Below are 18,431 nucleotides of genomic sequence, written 5' to 3' on the forward strand. Positions count from 1 at the left end.
GGGGAGGCAAAGTGAAAACCTCCAACAATTACCTAATACAAAACACAGCAGATCTCCTCCAGTGATGGTGAAAAGAGAACCTAGAGAGTCCAAATGACAAACTACACAATGGGGTGACATTGCAGGAAGGGTGTTTCAAGGAATGGGTGCATGAATGGAAAAGCACAGGCTTACAGAAAGGAAGCCTTTCAGAACAAATACAAGGAAGAACACTGGAGTCCAGTGAAAGAGGGACAGAGGAAACAAATGTTATCACAGGAGAACTACTGTTTGTTAGAAAGGGACATTCAAACCCTTGTTTGTCAGTAACTTGGGGTTTTTATATGAGAAATATTTGCTAAATTTGCTAAAACTCCTTCAGTTAGTCAGCTCTGCTACTAAAAATGCAAAGTCTGCTGTAACATATGTTACTATATGTGCCTCCTCATTAGAATATTTGCTTGCTGGCTATACCACCTACAGAAAAACTACCAAAAAAAAACTATTCCAAACCAATTTAACATAGCATTATTTTATGGCTTCAAAGGAGTAATTGCCTCATATTTTTTCAGGGGAAAGACAGAAGACTGGCAGGCATATCCATAATCATTGGGAGGGGGTGTATTCCTGGTAAAACACTCAGAAGCTGAAGGATGTTTTTGAAAAGTGCAAATGATGAAAGACTGAGAAGAAGCCAACAAAGAGAGACACTTGACAAGCAATTTGTTTTGACAGTGACAGTCTTCTGAATACCTTTTTGTTGCATGGCCACCATCAACACACCTCAAACACTTCTGCTGCTCAACTTGATTTCAGCAGGAAATAAAATATGTACTCTGAAGACCCAAACACAGCTCCGTGGAGCAGAAATGAATACAAGCAAACACACCCCAGGAACCTGGAGGAAGGATTATCATGAATAGGCTGCCATTGTCTATAAAAAAAAACCAAAAAAGCATAACAATGACCAGGAAATTGAGCCTGGAGGCTAAAAGAAATCCAATTATCTATACAAATATGCTACATGGAAATGGAGTTAAGGCACCTAAACTGATCTAATTTTGTCCCTCCTGAGAGCATTAAGAAATACATGCACCTCAATTGCTCTAGGAGAGGTCAGCTACAAAGTAATTGATATGGGTTCCAATAGCTCAGGGGAAAAACCAACAGTAAATCTTACCTAGGACACAATTGGTGCTAGATTACTAATAAATTAAAGACAGCCATCCAGTATAAAAAAGGATGACTCCAGCCCTCTTAGGAACTATTGCAGCTACAAGATAAATCTGAAATAACCTTTGTACTGAGCATGCAGTGGGAAAACCCCAACCCTACAACATTATCAAACTTGCCATACACCACCAACTCAACCTAGCAGTCTGCCCACTCCACAGCCTCACTTTGTGCCACCAAAACCACCCATGGGTGCTCCTGACATGCAGGGATTGAAAAGAACCTTTTTCCAACTCTTCCTCAATGAAGTCTTCCAAAAATAATACAAAACCATTTCATAAATTACTTTTATTGTGGACAATTGCAGACAGAAAATCATTGCCACCAGAAAACAGACTGGACTTCATGCTGATGACTTCTCTCCATGGACTGAGTGCACTGAGTGTCCAGGAAGGGAACTGCTGCACTGCAGAAGAAGGATCTTACAGGGATGGAGCTGCCACTGAAGGAATGGCTCTCACAAAACCAGTTCCTCCATTCCTGGTCTCTACAACCTGATTTTCAATGGAAACACACAAACTAAAGCAAAAATTCATAATGTTGGTGAGTAAAAAAAATCAATGATGATGCTGGTTTCATGGCATATGAAGGTTAAACTCCTTTCCTTTCCCAGCTTACAAAGCAGCTGCATCTCTCTCCCTCCAAGGGATCTGCACTTTTCTGCCTCCACTCTCCCCTTGGAATCTCTTCTATTCTAAGGCACCAACGTCTGTTACTCCTAAAATTGCCTGATACAAATCAAAGTTGGAGCAAGCTGTTGGACAGTTTTGAAGATGCCTTTTTGTCTTCTGCTGGATTAAAACTTGCATATTTTTTCCACCTGTACCAGTCAGTGAAAAATATGAACTTTGCCAACAAAGCTCCTCTTGTCTAATTTAAATTAACAGCACTCAGTATATAAAGAGCATCAGCACATTCTTCAGGTACCACTGAAGAGGACACATTTAACTGCTACATCAGCTGTGTGGGATGCAGGGGACTTAAGAGTGATGATTACATTGCTGCTGGGAAAAAACTTTCAGTAATCAAACTGGAAACAAACACATTTTTGAAAGGGACTTTGAATTTCAGAAAGCAGATGCCCAGCCATATAAGCAGAACCAGCTAGACTCCAACATCCAGCATCTAGAGGAAATAAACTTTCAGACCAACAGAAATGCTGCTGCTCTTCTATTTCCCTTTTCATATGCATGGGAGATATAGACAGATCTGAAAAAATTCTTTTATTAGTAACAAATACCTGACCAGGAGATTAAGCATGAACTTTCATGCCCAGTGTTCTGGACATCACTACAATGAAACAATCTAAATATTTGTGTAGTGTAGGTTACATGCCAGCACATTCAATTTAAAAATCTGCTTCAGGAAAACACCAGCAGTTTTCTCACCTGACCATCATTTTAAATGATAAAAGCTTTTCCTACATCACTGCAGTAACCACATATTGTCTCACACTAACGCAACAACACAGGCAATATACAATAAACACAGCCACACATTAAGTGCTTTGTCCAACCTGCCTAAACAGCAGAGGCAACAAGAATCAGTGTCAGACAGAAGCTGGTATCATTCCAACACCTTCTGAATGTACCTAGGGAACTTAGAGAGCCAGGGGTTTGAACAGCCACCAACAAAACCCCTGGGATAACCAGTAAAAGTGACACTGGGCTCTCCTGCTGTCCACAGCCCAGCCTGAAAAGCCAGTCACCAGTTCCCAAACATACAAATGGTTTGCTCCCCCTGCAGCTGTGCCCTGTCCATGCTGCACTCACTGGACACACAACCAAAGGTTGTGTTTGAAGGTTTCAAAGGCATCAGAAGAGGCAGCAGATACAAATTACCTCAATCAAAATGTGTTTTCGTAAGATCCCAGTCCTGGAAAACGAAATTAACTGATGATGTTGACAGTCACGTGGGTGATGTTAATTTCAGCTAAACCATTCTCTGTCATAAAGTTAACAGCAATCTTACATTTACAAAATAATGATTACTTCTTTAGTCCTCTTATAAAAGAGAAAAGCAGCAACTATCTCTTTTTTATTAATATTGGAGATTAAAATACATATCACAAAAAAGATCTGCAAGTGAACTATGGGCCAACAGACAAAAACACTTTTTCTCTTCCAGATTTCTTTCATATCTACTAGTGATAAATTTAGAACTATGCAGCAGATTTCAAATGTTCAGCAAAACTAATTAGAGGGTCCATACATACATACACACATGCTGAACAGCACACTGGCTATTTTCAGTGCATTTGATACCCTCTGATTTCCTGTACTTAAAAAACTCTCTTAAGTGTCAGTTTCCTTTTGAGCCACTGTGTCACGCCACTGACACAAGAGCAGCTCTGTCTGCAGAAACAAAATTAGTTATTCATTAGTGCACAGAAATTCCATAAGACATGGAATGAGCTAGGGAAGAAGTTGAGACAACTGAAAAATATATCCAGTTGGGAGTAGGCAGGTAAAGAAAAGTGGGATTTTGCCAAAGGATTAATACTCCTGCTTTTGAAAGGGCAATATTGCCTTTCTAACAAGCACAGAATAGCTGACCTTACCCAGGAAACAACAGATTCAGCAGCATTCCCTGGTGAGACAGTCCTCTTTACTAAGCACTAAGTTGCTGATAACTTGATATTAAAGCATTTTTTGCCAGGTTGTCTTCTACAGAGTCCAAGAGAATGTGCCTAGGAATTAGGAGGGAAGAGAACAGGAGGCTGACTCTCCTCCATTTCAACCTCTTAGGCAGAAGAAATGTTTCCCCTCCTACCTGGAGTCCCCATCTTGATCTTCTGTGGTGTCACCAGAGCCATTCACAGCATATCGACTCCTTGGTTTGTCTGAAGCAAAGAATAAAGATAAATTTACCCAGGAAAAATCTGCTTAATGTGTGTTTGTATGTTTTTCTATTCTCACTCAAAAGATCATTAAAAAAACAGGAGAAAATTTTTATCCTTCAGGGGATGAAAAGGAGAAAGTGAAACATTCACAGAAACTGACAGAGGTGACAGCTTGTAGTGCGAGAGCAAAAAGTAAAAGTCTGACCAATGCAATTTCCCTCGTTATTGCTCAGGTTTTGGGACAATTACAATGCTCCCACAGTCAGAGGACGGGAAATCCTTTATCAACAAAAAGCAGGAGGGGGGGAGGGTGGCAGGGAAACAGTCAGCAAAATAAACCCCTTTTCATATTTCACCTATAAAAATGAAAAGGGAATTAAGAGATGATTCTCTCTTCATAAACTGACTCACAACCTAAGCAGGGGAGTTAAACACCTCCTGACACACAGCCACTAGCCCACAACCCAAATCCCACACCTCCATCACCCTGCAGCACCTTTAGGCCCTGCTCTGATACTGGTCCCAGTCCAGCCACAGGCACTGTCCCAAATCACATGCCTCAAAGCAGTGCAAGCAGTGCTGGCACCTGAATAGTCCCATACTCCTGCTTTCCAGGAGAAATTAAACCTCCTCCAGCACACTATTCAAGACCACAGACTAAAATTTTATAATTCCTACTCATTATTGGTTAAAGCTTATAGTGTTTACTGAATCACTTCTTCCAAATCAGTGCCTTCCTTCTCATCCTGCCTCCTCCTTCCCCTACAGCTCCCAAAACCCACGGGATTCACCTGCCCCAGGGACAGAGGTAAGGTACCAGGTGGACAGTGACACCTGGCACTAATGTGGCTCAACTGATGGATGAGAGGGATCCGAGGGCACCTGGGGGGAGTGAGGGCACTGCAGGGCAGGGGCTGAGAGGTGCAGAGTGCCATGGGGAGCTGCGAAGGGAGCCAGGTCCTCATGGACAGGGGGAGTGAGGGGAGCCAGGTATGGATAGAGAGTGGGAGAGGTGTGTGTCAGGGACCCAGAGAGTGTGAGGGGTGTGTGTCTGGGGGGGTGACAGGGACTCAGAGAGTGTGAGGGGTGTGTGTGGGCATGACAGGTGCCCACAGACAGTGTGAGAGGTGTGTGTGGGGGATGACAGATACCCACAGACAGTGTGAGGGGTGTGTGGGGGGATGACAGGTACCCACAGAGTGTAGGGATGTCTGAGGGGGGATGACAGGTACCCACAGACAGTGTGAGGGATGTGTGGGGGGATGACAGGTACCCACAGACAGTGTGAGGGGTGCGGAGTGCCAGGTGAGGGGTGCCAGGCCCCATGGACAATGTGAAGGATGTGAGGGGGGTTCCGGACCCCCGGGGGGGTGTGCGGGGTCCGTGTGGGGTGCCAACCCCCCAGGGGAGGATGCCAGGCCCCGGCGGAGGCTGCGGCGGGCGCGGCGCAGCCGCAGCTCCCGGCGGCGGCACTTACTGTCCTGCGCGGCGGGGTGCTCGGCGCCGCGCTGGAACGGGAAGCGGAACAGCAGCTTGTTGCCGCGGCTGCCCGAGCTCACCAGGATCACGCTGATGGGGCTGGTGCTCTCGCCCATGCCGGCTCGGGCTGCCCGCAGGAAGGGCCCGGCCGCTGCGCCTTCCGCTTCCGCCGGCACACGGTGCGGCCGCCGCTACCGGCACCGGGGAGCCGGCGCGGCTGGGGCGGCTCTGCCCGGGGCGGCCTGTGCCTGTGCCCGCCTGTGCCCGGGGCCGTCTGTGCCCGGGGCCGTCTGTGCCCGGGTCCTCCGCCCCACGGCCCGTGCCCAGTGCAGCCGATGCCCCCAGTTCAGGCCAGCACCTCACACACAGCACCTCACACACAGTTCAGACCAGCACCTCACACACAGCCCCATCCCCAATATAGGCAAGCGCCCCCAGTTCTGTCCAGCATCTCATGCCACCACAGCTCGTTCCCAGTAGAGCCCAGTGCTCCCAGTTCATACCAGCACCTCTGTGGGTTCATACCCACAGCGACATCCCCAGTTAGGACCAGCGCCTGACACACAGCCCCGTTCCCAGTACAGCCCAGTGCCCCCAGTTCTGACTAGCACCTGACACTTTCTCTCAACCACCCCAGTGTCCCACGGACAGCACTCCCTGTTCCGCACACTCCCAGTTTATTCCAATGCTTGACATGCCTGCAGCCAGCGCCTTCCAGCTCAGCCCAGTGGCCCCAGCATGGCCCAGCATGCCCAGTTCATCCCCATACCCAGACAGCGCATGTTGGCCCCAGCCCTGGACCCCTCCACAGGGGCTGCAGGATCCTGGGCCACCCAGTGCTGTTATTTGGCCATTTTGGGTCATTTGTGGGCTTTTAGACGGTTCAGTCATTAACTCAGAACTTTCCTGAGAGCTGGTAACAAAGAGCAGCGAGGGCTCATCATCTCCCCCACACGCAGACCCACCCGGGTTATTGTCCTCATGGAAGAGTTGAACTGCCCAGGGCAGTGGTGGAATCACAACCCCTGGAAGTCTTCAAAAAACATGTAGGTGTGGCACTTTGGGACATGGTTTAGTGGTGAGCTTGGCAGTGCTGGTTTAACCCAACACCTTGGAGTGTGTGTGTGAACAGGGATTTTTCAAAGTGCACTCAGTCTGCCATGACTCTTCTCATGACACTTTCCCTCTTTTTCTTTTTTTTTTTTTTTTTTTTTCCACATCAGCAACTTTCTAGTAGCAACAGGGAAGAAAAGAAGAGCTCCATAAAACAGTATTAAATAGGGAGGCTCATTGGTAATTAGACTGGGAATGGAAATAAAGGAACACTGGGTGAAGCCTGCTGCAATGCCTCTTTGGGACATTTCAAGCAGTTTTTTGAAATAACATTTCTGCCTTTCTGGAGCTAATTACACATGTGCCGCACACTGAGCAGAAGGGTAAATTAATTGGGAGAACAAAGGTAATTTGTTGTGGGTTGGAATGAGGCCATGGATGCTTTTTCCCTAGTGAGAGAGGAACTGATGAGCTCTCCTGGGTTTGCCATGGACAGAAGATGCAATGCAGGAGCTGAATGTGCATCTCCACCCTCCCTGTGCCAGCCTGGGTGCCACTGAGGGTGGATTTGCAGGTGAAGAATCCCTCTGTCTTCCCTTCCAGTTCCTCTCCATTCTTCCACCATCTGGCAGTAGATTGCTTCCATCAGAGCTGCCAAGTCCAGCGTGTCAATATTGCAGATGAATGATTGCAGAGGGCTTTTCCACCCTTAATGATTCTGTGACACCAGGGTGCCTGCAGGGAGGCAGCTGTGGAAGTCAGACCTGTGAGCATCCATGCTCATGGAAAGTCTGGCTTGGGCTTGTTGCACATGTTCACTTCACAGCTCTGATACATCCTATCTCATGGTTCTTGTGCTTTTACTCCTGCCTCTGGATTAGGAAGGGTGACATTACTCCCCTGGCAGCAGTCTTGGTGCCTTCCTATTTTTTTGTGTTTAACCAAGATCAGAAGTTATCAGCAATTGTATTTGAGGATACCCTGGGGGTTTATGCGAATTCTTCTGTATTTCATTGCATTACTTAGATGCTTGGACGCTCTGAGATATCCCCACTCTGGGTTTTGCTCTGCAGTCCCACCAGGGACACAGGACAGAGGTGGGTAGCTAAAGAGGGAGATGAGCAGCCCCAGCAGGGAATAATCTGCAGGGCCATTCTGCACAAGGCCAGTGATAACAATTGAGCAAGAGGAGGCGATGCTGAGGCGAGAGAGTTGTCCTGGGGTGATTAAAGACCAGTCATGTTATCACAGCAGAGCACTCCTTGTACACCAGCACTGGGCTGTCACGTTAAAATTTCAGTGTGCCTGCTTCAAAATATAATTTTACTTTCTCAAATAATAAGTTATAGGCCTATCTGTCATTCCCAGCTCTTGGACATTTAGTTGTAGTTAGCCTTGTCATTTAAAGCAATGATTGCAAGTTCTTCAAGCCCTGGTAGAAAATTAAAGAGTAAAGCCAGGATTTAGATTCCACTTTCCAGACTTTCAAAATGTAATATGCCTCAAATATTTCAGAGTTAGAGCAGATATATGTCCCCCCCTTATCCACAGCATTCTCCTTGAGGGGAAGGCAATTCCTGTGAATAATACAGTCCCATGGGGAAAGTTATCCCTGATCTCACAGTGATGCCATTCAATTGGATTTACAGTCAGGGCTGTTGGAAATTAAAATCCCACTTTTACAATTAGCTAATAGGTCTGTTGCTTGCTTCTGCTGTTTAAAATGAGAAATTCTGGTAGCTGGCTTTTGGAACAGATTTTGGATTTAAAAATACCTACATTAATTGAAAAAAAAAATCCCCTTTGGTGATTTCCTGACAAAGATTCATGACCTGCCCAAAGGTTGACATTCTGCAGCGTAGCTGTGGATCATCGTGAGAAGAAGGCAGGTTTGGTGGGGTTTCCCAGAGGACACATCTTCACTACTGGCCCTGTGACAGAAGAACAGCAGCAGTCATGTTGTCCAGCTCTTTGCATTCCTGAGGCCAGGACCCCCTTATCTCACTACCCCATCGGTAGCTGGAGCACTGGAATGAGGAATTTGGTTGAGAGGTTCATGCAAAGTCAGGTCATTTTCCATGTCAGGTTGTGTTGAGGAGCAGACTTCTCCCACCAGGCTTGTTCCCACAACAGTCCCCAGCACAGCCCTGATCCTGACTGAGCAATGAGCTTCTTCTAGCAAACCACTGTCACATTTTGGCTGCTCTGGCATTTGAGATAGTGCCGGAGTCACTCTGAGAAAAATAATTCAAATTCCATAATGATTTCAGTGATGATGAATTCTCCTGTGCAGACATCACTCTGTGCGCACACAAACCTTAACCCTGCAGTCACAGAGAAGCAAAGCCCAGGTTACACAGAATAGGAAGGAATCTTCATGGTCTGTGCCTTATCCCTGTGTTTATCTGGGTCACAGCTTGGTTGAGTAACCCCTGATTAAAAGCACTCTCACTGAGGAGAGCTTGGAGCCCTGCCATGCAACGCAACGCATAAGAGGCAGCGCTTTGGGGAGGAGACAAAAACATTATGTAAATGGATATTTCACAACAACATCTATATTTTCAAAGTAAATTTTCTATGGGAAAACTGCAGGTTTTGGAAATGTGTGTAGCAAGGGATGATGAATACAGCCTCTCTTGGTACTGCCATCCATTTAAGTTGTATGAACTGAATACCATGTTGTCCTTGCCTTGGCTCTGCCTGTGCTGCCAGTGGCACTTTGAACTGGAGGCTGCACTGCTCTGCACCTGTGTAGCCAGAGTGAGCTCTGGGTTTTCAGAGGATGGGTGTGGCACTGTCAAAGGGAAGGTATAGGAAGAGCCCTCTGATAATATTCCCTGTGGTAAAACAATTGTCCTCCTTGTGTCTCAGATGAGTCTGCTTTCATATCCCCTCTTAAAGTGAGTGAATTACCCAGCCCATGGTCAGGACTACCGAGGAGGAGCTGTGGCACTGAACACAATCTGAAACTAAATCCCAGAGTTGTTGGCCTCCATGGAGGAGATGATAATTCAAGATCCCCAAACCCAGCTGGGCTTGCAGACTCAGAGGCCCCAAGTGCTTTGGAAAGCCCAAGGTTTATTCCAATTTGTGTGACAGATGGCACGCAGAGAAGCTTAAATTAGAGCCCAGTGCAGAGTACAAGGGGTGAGTCAGAGTCCTTCTGCAAGTGCCACTTGCCCCAGCAAAGTGGGGACACCAGAGGATACAGAAGTTGCTGTCTGACGCCATCCCTGGTTCTGACCCTACCACTGGTTCATTCCCTCTGAGCCCAGGATGCAGTGGCAGAGACACAGCCCCAGGAAAGTGGTGTCTCTCTGTAGTGTGTATGGATCAACTCCTCCAGGCTGTGGAGTCTACCCAGAGAGGCCCATGTGACAGCACAGAAGAGATCCCTGCCATGCACACACACATGGGTGCCACCTCAAACCCAGCACCTTTCCAGCAGCACAGCACAGCTCCCTGTGGCTCCTGGGGGGCTCCTGGGCACGCTCCTGTGTGACATCTTGGGATGCCCCAGTCCATGCACCACCCAGGGATCATTATCCCTAGAAGGGCTTTCCCTTTAGCAGGATGACCATGGCTGGGGAACACCCTCTGTGGCAGTGGGTAGTGCTGCTGTCCAATGCAGGCACATCTCTGGCTGAGACACACCAACCTTCTCCACACAAGTGTGCAGGGCTGCTTGGGCAGAGAACATTATCTGACCCCTCTGACTGTACCAGCCAGCGCTCTTTGCACAGCTGCCAGCTCTCAGTGGTGTCTGATGTCTGAGGCTGCTGCTGTTTATCAGTGTGGCAAAGAGATTTACCTCTGCTTTCTGTGCTGGCAGGATATTTACTCCCAGAGGTTCTGCAGCAACCATCTCCAGTATGGTATTTCTTTGACACTTTGCCCACTTATCTGTGATTACAGACCTGTGCTGGTCTTTGTTTTGCTTGTTGTGTCCCTCACCCAGCCAGGGCCCGTGCCCTGACGGTACCAGCCATCTGCTGTGGGACCAGGAGCTCTTGTGCATGTCCAGCACACAGCACCACACAGCCAGCACTAACTGGAGTGCTGAGTGCTATTTTACAGTGCAGGGAACAACTAACAGTAAGATCACACAGTTAGAAAACAAAGATGTACAGTTTGAGGATTATAAAAAAAGAAATCTGACTAAGCTTTCTCACACACACACTTTTTTCTAGCGCCATACTCAATTTCACAAACTCTCTATTCCTGTATCCAAAGTAATCCCCAGGCAGCAATTGTAAAGTGAGTCCCTAATTCTTTGCAAGAGGCTGACAAAGTGAAGTCCTGAAGCAAATGGCAAAATCTGCACTTACTCTTAAAAAATCAGGATTTCATTTCTCCTCTGAGCTGCACTAGAGATCTCCCAGCCTGTCCCTACCACTACCTACAAAGCATTTTATGTGAAATATTGCACATATGCTGGAAGTGGCTGGGTCAGAAAGGCCCAGGGTCTTGTGTTCACGTCTGTGAACCAAGGGGGGAAATGCAGATTCCTCTCCAGGCTCCTTAGCATGCTGAAGCCCACACACTCCTCAGCTTAGAGATGTGTCCTAATGCTCATCAATGGAATTTTGCAGCATTATCTCTCTGCTCATGTATCAATACGTGTCCAGACAATTTCTTTGGACCACGCAGCTGTTAGGTTAAGAAGCAAGAAGCTGATAAGGCCAGCAGGCAGGGCGGGCAGTGTGCTGACCCTTGCCAAGGTAGCCATTGCCTCTCGGGAGATAAGTGTCCCCCAGTCCATAGTGGGCCTCTGGAGTGACCAATGAGTGTGGACAGGCACCAGGGTCCTCTCCCCCCTTCCCCTTTATAACCAGGGCTGCCAGGGGGGTGAGTCCAAACCTGCCCTGGGCGGTCACTGCAAGGGGACAGAGCCAGCAGCTCCTGCACAATGACGCTGACCCAAGCCGAGAAAGCCGCCGTGGTCACCATCTGGGCCAAGGTGGCCACCCAGGCTGATGCCATTGGGGCAGAATCCCTGGAGAGGTAAGGCCCCAGCTGGCCTCCAAAGAGGGCTTTGCTTTTGGGGTGCATCTCCTGTAGAACTTTTAGAGTGAGAGCAGGCTGAGACCAGGGAGACTTGATGAAGAGTTGTGCTGTTTGATATGTAATCTTCAGGAGTTGCTACTAAATGCTTCACAATCTAGCAGTAAACCATGATTTTTTAACAATTTAATAGGTTTATTTTTTCTTTATAGCCATACAGAAGAATTCATAGCCAGAAGCACTGGTGAGGAATTCAAAGCTGTTCATACTCAGTGTCCTAAACACCATTATCCCTGTTAGGGGATAAACTTGAAGTGGTTTATTGTACAAGTGATGCACTTTCTCTTACAGTATTTATGCATTAAGAGAATAGCTGTCCACTAAATTCACTGGATGCTCAGTTTTCTTTGTTCCAGTTATTAAGTAACAAACTGTTAAGAAAGAAGACAGCTGGATCCCCTGCATGAAGCATGGCACAGTAACTCAAAGTCCATACCAATTAAGCAACCTGACATAAAAGGATCTGGAAATTATCAGACACTTTTATGTTATTCAAAGTTGTTTAAACGCTATTTACAGCTCAGTATAAAGTATTGTGATGCTGCTTTCAGGATTCTGAGTACCATTCATATAAACTCTTGTTTTTTCATTTTCGTTTGAAGGTCCTGGAAACTTCATTGTAATATAATACATTGGGAATTTGGTGACAAGCTGGGGCTTTTATTTATTAAAACAAAATCAAACACAAAACTACATTATGTTTTAAATACTTTTATACACTTAATTCTTTTCAGATAAGACACAGGTACAAATAATACTGCTGTCTAATCTGCATGTGCTGCAGAAGGTTTACACTGCACTTGTTCTGAGGTTTTACCACCTCATACCATTTTTCTGCTGACCCTCTTCCTCATGTCCTCCTCCAGGCTTTTCTTCAGCTACCCCTCGACAAAAACCTACTTCCCTCACTTTGATCTGAGCCAAGGCTCAACTCAGCTCCGTGGCCACGGCTCCAAGGTCATGAGTGCCATCGGGGAGGCTGTGAAGAACATCGATGACATCCGCAAGGCTTTGGCCAAGCTCAGCGAGCTGCATGCTTACATCCTCAGGGTGGACCCCGTGAACTTCAAGGTGAGTGAGCACAGAGACTTTCAGGGGTGGAAGGGTGGTCCTGCCATCACAAAATTAGACACTACAGGTCATGTGGGCTAATGGCAGCTTGATCCCTGACTGTGCTGCACAGCTGGTTTCTCATATCAGTTTTAACCTGAGATTGAGTCTTTTAATGAAAGTTCTGGCCCAGTGCAGGCAAAGAACTCCTCAGGGAGCTCCTCTGGTTTGTGTTAGACTGACTCAAATCTCTGCTGGTTTTGCTGCAATTCATGCATCTGCTTCACACATCAAGCTACATCACCTGTCTTGAACAAAGTTTTAATAAAGTATAAACAGTCCCACTTTGTTGTACTTGAGAAGGAAAGGGCACATGGAAGAGGGAATGGGATCAAGCAGTGCCTTTTGCCCTGCAAAAAAGACAACTGTTCTTCTTCACTCCCATCTCAGGCAGCAGCACTGCCTGGTTGGGACACATAGCTGTCATCCCCAAGCACAGCCAGCCCAAGGTCCATTGCAGGCCCTTACACTGATACCTGGCACTCATTGTGATGGATTTCATGCTGCTTTCCCTTACAGCTGCTTTCCCACTGTATCCTGTGCTCCGTGGCTGCCCACTATCCCAGCGACTTCACCCCAGAAGTTCATGCTGCGTGGGACAAGTTCCTGTCCAGTATTTCCTCTGTTCTGACTGAGAAGTACAGATAAATGGCCTCAACAGAGGGTGAGGGAGGCCCATCCACAGCCCAGCCCTGCTGGGATATCAGCCCTCCCTGGGCAGCTCTTTAAATCCCTGCTGCATGGGCTCAGTCATCTCAAAACCCAATAAATAATTCAAATGTGAGCTATGGTCTCTGTGCTTTCTTCTCAGTATGTTCTGCCCACACCTAACTATTCAGGCAGGGGTGTTCTGAAATGTCTACACAATATGGATGGGGAAATATTAAACTTTATAAACTCATGTACTAATTCATATACTAATGAACTCATACTAATTCACATGCTAATTCAGTGAGGATAACATAACATTCAGTGGGAGCTACATAGCACTGAGCAGAAGCCTAGAATGGGCTGGAGCTCTGTGACTGCAGCTGCTCACCAAGGTATGTCCTCCACAGTCTGTCTCCAGGCTGACCAGGAAAGATCTTTCACCCTGCTAGGACCCATCCAAAACCCATCCCAGCCTGTTGGGAACCAAACCTGTGTTGCAATGCAGGGCATTGTCCTCTCATTGTGCCTCTCTCCATGGGGCAGGGATGTGGTATCTGATGTGCTTCTTCTGTGGGTTAACCCCACTGTGCAGCCACTGCACCCCAGCTGCCCACTCACCTCCCCCCTGCAATGGGATGAGGTGAAGGGCAAAGGAAGATAAAAGCAAGAAAAATTGGGGTCAAGATCAAACAAACAGAAATAATTGTTTAGTAAGTGAAGACTAAGTGGAAGCACAAGGAAGAAAAGAAAACTGGGGATGCAAAGGCAATCCCTCACCACATCCCATGGGTAGGCTGATGTTCATGAGCAAAAACCATAAACAACCCCCCTAAAACTCCCTCAAAACCCTTCTTTTCCCTTTCATTGCTGAGCACGGTGTTATATGGTATGAAATACCTCTTTGATTAGTTGGGCTTATCTGCCTGGCTGTGTCCTCTCCCAGCACTTCAAAATCTGTTCCCTGGGTGGGGGCAGAGTGAGAAGCAGAGACAGTCTTGGTGCTGTGCAAATGCTGCTCAACAAAATCTGGAACATCAGCCTTTAACTGGAGCAGTTTGGCCAAAAACATGAAGAACAGGACCTTGTCAGCTCCTGTCTCAGAGACTTCTGGCATGAAACAGCGGATTCAAAGCCTTCAGCCTGCTCTGATGGCCACCCTGAGCCAGCACTGCTAGTGGCAGTCCTCGTCTCACCCATGGAATTTAGGGACTGTTTGGAAAAAGGGGAGAAAGGTGATGTGGAAACTCTCAGGCCATCAAATGCCTCTAAACATCTAAATGTCACCACAGCAGCTTTTAAAGCATTCTGCATCCATTGGTGTCAGGTAACCTGGAGGTTTAAATCCATGAGTTATGTGCTAGGTCAGCATCTGGTGTGTCCCTTACCCCATGTTTGCACCAACTCCTTCTTGCAGAGGCTGAGAGAAGGATGTGAGAGTCAGACAAAATGGCCCCAGATTGTTCCAGGAGAGGCTTAGGTTGGATGTTAGGAAAAATTTCTCCACTGAAAGCCTTGTCAGGCACTAGCACAGGCTGTCCAGGGCAGTGGTGGAGTCCCTGTCCCTGGAGGGATTTAGCAGATGTGTAGATGTGGCTCCTGGGGACCTGGTTTAGTGTTGGCCTTGGCAGTGCTGTGGGAATGGTTGGGCTCGAGGATCCTAGACACCTTTTCCAACATTAATAATTTGATTGTTCTAACATTCTGTTATTGTATGACCAGACACCATGGGGCCTGAGGGATTTCCCAGCATTTATGGGGAGAGGCAGGAGCACACATTGGTGTGGGGAGAAGGGAAGGAGTCCAAGACTGACAAGCATCACAGGATGGACTTTGGGAAGACCACGAACCCGAAGAGGAGGCTGTTCCCTGCCTGCATTTCTCTGGGAGGGCTTGTCCATGGCTCCTACTCAGAGACCATGGGACTCTTGGGGCAGAGAGGGGCTGGATGTGCCAAAGCCTGGAGGGGACATGGGACACTTGTGGGACCTACCTCAACACCTTCAGAGCCAAGGAGGACCTTGGCCTATCCGTGGAGAATGATGATCACAACAGCAGGTTTGGGCACATGCCAGCCAGGGTGGACAGAGCTGTGGCGCCCCTGGGACATGCCTGGGGCTGCTGCTGTCCAAGAGGCAGCCTGGTAAGGTGCTGCCCCCTCCCCATTGTGGTGTTGGGCTGGTGCAGTGAGGCAGGACAGGCAGCTGGCCCCCCAGGCAGTGCTGCAGCTGCCCAGGGCCTGACCATCCCCCCCGTGCCTCAGTGTGATAAGATAAGGCTGGGTGGAGATGCCAGCAGCTATAAAAGGCGTCCCTGCAATGCTGCTGCCACCAATCCCTGTGCACTCTTACAGCCACCACCATGCTGACCGCCGAGGACAAGAAGCTGCTCCAGCAGATGTGGGCAAAGCTCGGCTCAGCCGAGGAGGAAGTCGGAGCCGATGCCCTGTACAGGTATAGGTCTGGGGGCTCCATGGGAGAGGGGGAGGAGGAGGTGGGAGCCCCACAGAGGGGCCAGTGTGGTGGGTCTGGCTGGGGTCTGCACCACTGACTGTCCCACTCCCCCAGGATGTTCCAATCCTACCCCCCGACCAAGACCTACTTCCCCCACTTCGACATGTCACAAGGCTCCGAGCAGATGCGTAGCCATGGCAAGAAAGTGGTGGCTGCCCTGAGCACTGGCGTCAAGAACTTGGACAACCTCAGCCAGGCTCTGTCTGAGCTCAGCAACCTGCACGCCTACAACCTGCGTGTGGACCCCGTCAACTTCAAGGCAGGCAGGGGGAATGGGGATGGAGTCTGGGGACAGGGATCAGAATGGAGGGACAGGGAGCAGGGGGTGGGGAATGGAGACTGAGGGACAGGGAATAGGCAACAGGGATCGGGATGGGAGCCGGAGGGGGATCAGGGTGGACAGCAGGGGATGGGGTACTGGGGGTGTGGCACAGGTCCGGGATGGGGACACGGGGGCTGGAGTGGCGGTGCTAAGCCCCGTTTTTCCTTGCAGTTCCTGTCGCAGTGCTTGCAGGTGTCGCTGGCTACCCGCCTGGGTAAAGACTACAGCCCCGAGGTGCACGCTGCCGTCGACAAGTTCATGTCGGCCGTGGCCAGCGTGCTGGCTGAGAAGTACAGATGAGCTGTCAGCCTTGCCTGTATACCATCAATAAAAAACTATTATTTTGCTGCAGCAACGCGTCCGTTTGTGCCGGGCCCGGGGGCTGGGGTGGGCTGGAGTGTCGCGGTGTTCCTGCTGGAGGGAGGGGGCTGCGGGTGTGACGGATGTGGTAGGGGAAGGGCAGCACCAGCCCTGGGCTCCCTGGCTGTCCCACAGGGCCCTGTTCGCTTCCAATCCTCCCCAGCACGGGATGCAGCTGATGGCAGGACCCAGGGAATGAAGCTGTGCCTGCATCCCTGCAGGGAGCAGGGCGAAGGCTTCACCAAGACAAATGTGATCCTTGCATTCCCTTGAAGGATTCCTGGGGGGTGATGGGGGTGTAGAATAAATCCTGCCTGTCTCTATCTATCGAGATGGCTTTTTAAGACTTTATTAGGAGTGCTGCGGGAGCTAAGTGCTTGCATGAGCTCCAGAAGCAATCTGAGAATTCATGGAGTGAAAAAAGTCCACCGCAGACCATTAAGCACAAAGACTGTTCTGGGACTCAATCTCCTGAACCACAAATCCCAGTCAACTGCCAGGGAAGAGCCTCCACACCTGCCCCAGGTGTCTGCTCTCCCCCTGGGACCTGGGCAGGGTAGGAATGGGATGGGCAAAGCTGCAGTCCAGTACAGGGACACTGGTGTCAGGACTTTGAAGCCTGAATTTTAAAAGAATCAGTGATCACAGGTGGTGGGCTACGAGATACTAAATTAGTCCTGGGTTTGCTCTGTGCTATGACACCAGAGGGAGGAGATGAGATCCTGCAGGAGAGAGGTGCCTGAGTGTCCAGGTGTGAGCAGGAGGCAGGCAGGGGCATGCAGGGACCCTGCCTGCTCACAAACAGGCCTGGCAATCCCTGAGCGTGGCAGCAGCTGCGGGTGAACCCACAGCACTCCTGCTCCATCCTCAAATGCACCCCAGTCTACATCCCAGTGTGCTCATGTGCATTTTACACCTGCTTGTTTTTGTGCCTCCAGTCTGAAGGGCTCTGCTGCCTTGGCAGCTCTCCTCATGCTCACACATGCAGCAGACCCTGCCCTGCTGCTGCTGCTTCCCAGAAAATCAGCCCCCCCAGCCCTCCCTCCCCACTCTGAAGTGGTGCCAGACCGAGCTAATCTCCCCCAAACACAAATGATAAGAACCTCAGCCATGGAGGAAACAGGGGTGTGAACTCTCACTGCTGGTCTGCGCCACCTGCCGAACCCACTGTGAGCTCCACAAGCCCCCTCACCCTCCTTGTCTTCCTCACCACACTCATCTTCCTTGCCCTTGTTACATTCCTCACCATTTGGAGCACACAGGGCTCGCCACAGACCGCAGTGATCTTCCCAAAGTTCTTGCAGCGGTGCTGATCCCGTGGCTCTGCCCGGTGTCCCCCCTGCCCAGAAGTCAGGGTCCCCCAGTGCCCCAGAGCAGCAGGGCCAGCACACACAGTGCCCCAGAGCAGCAGGGCCAGCACACACAGTGCCCCAGAGCAGCAGGGCCAGCACACACAGTGCCCCAGAGCAGCAGGGCCAGCACACACAGTGACCCAGAGCAGCAGGACCAGCACACACAGTGCTCCAGAGCAGCAGGACCAGCACACACAGTGCCCCAGAGCAGCCCCAGAGCAGCAGGGCCAGCACACACAGTGACCCAGAGCAGCAGGACCAGCACACACAGTGCTCCAGAGCAGCAGGACCAGCACACACAGTGCCCCAGAGCAGCAGGGCCAGCACACACACAGTGCCCCAGAGCAGCAGGGCCAGCACACACACAGTGCCCCAGAGCAGCAGGATCAGCACACACAGTGCCCCAGAGCAGCAGGGCCAGCACACACAGTGACCCAGAGCAGCAGGACCAGCACACACAGTGCTCCAGAGCAGCA

The 18,431-nt window shown here is 49.4% G+C and overlaps 3 protein-coding genes across 4 annotated transcripts in view; 2 read left to right on the top strand and 1 right to left on the bottom strand.

Moving 5' to 3' along the window:
* The window catches only part of NPRL3 (NPR3 like, GATOR1 complex subunit), a 41,504-nt gene extending 35,838 nt beyond the window's left edge, over window positions 1–5,666 (bottom strand). For both annotated transcript variants that reach the window (XM_084216272.1, XM_084216271.1), the window contains exons 1-2: window positions 5,532–5,666; window positions 3,985–4,054 (exon numbers count right to left, since the gene is read on the bottom strand). In XM_084216272.1, the coding sequence (XP_084072398.1) occupies window positions 3,985–4,054; window positions 5,532–5,649 (188 nt within the window). In that variant the 5' untranslated portion in view covers window positions 5,650–5,666. The remainder of the gene's footprint in view (window positions 1–3,984; window positions 4,055–5,531) is intronic.
* A 5,829-nt stretch (window positions 5,667–11,495) lies between these two features.
* LOC311160157 (hemoglobin subunit pi) lies at window positions 11,496–13,408 on the top strand (the record flags this gene model as incomplete). Its single annotated transcript, XM_084216653.1, has 3 exons — window positions 11,496–11,590; window positions 12,517–12,721; window positions 13,280–13,408. The coding sequence occupies 3 exons, from the start codon at window positions 11,496–11,498 to the stop codon at window positions 13,406–13,408; spliced, it is 429 nt and encodes a 142-aa protein (XP_084072779.1).
* Window positions 13,409–15,746: 2,338 nt separating this feature from the next.
* LOC311160243 (hemoglobin subunit alpha-D) lies at window positions 15,747–16,594 on the top strand. Its single transcript, XM_084216859.1, has 3 exons — window positions 15,747–15,861; window positions 15,976–16,180; window positions 16,415–16,594. Exons 1-3 carry the CDS (start codon window positions 15,770–15,772, stop codon window positions 16,541–16,543), a joined length of 426 nt encoding a protein of 141 aa, XP_084072985.1. The 5' UTR covers window positions 15,747–15,769; the 3' UTR covers window positions 16,544–16,594.
* Window positions 16,595–18,431: the final 1,837 nt, after the last annotated feature.

The sequence above is a fragment of the Fringilla coelebs genome, assembly GCF_963513975.1.
Source record: "Fringilla coelebs genome assembly, chromosome: 16".
Taxonomy (NCBI): domain Eukaryota; kingdom Metazoa; phylum Chordata; class Aves; order Passeriformes; family Fringillidae; genus Fringilla; species Fringilla coelebs.

Coding starts and splice junctions, on each gene's coding strand:
- LOC311160243 (XM_084216859.1), top strand. CDS start 15,770: ATGCTGACCGCCGAGGACAAGAAGCTGCTCCAGCAGATGTGGGCAAAG. Junction 15,862..15,975: donor GGAGCCGATGCCCTGTACAG/GTATAGGTCTGG, acceptor CCACTCCCCCAG/GATGTTCCAATCCTACCCCC. Junction 16,181..16,414: donor TGGACCCCGTCAACTTCAAG/GCAGGCAGGGGG, acceptor TTTTCCTTGCAG/TTCCTGTCGCAGTGCTTGCA.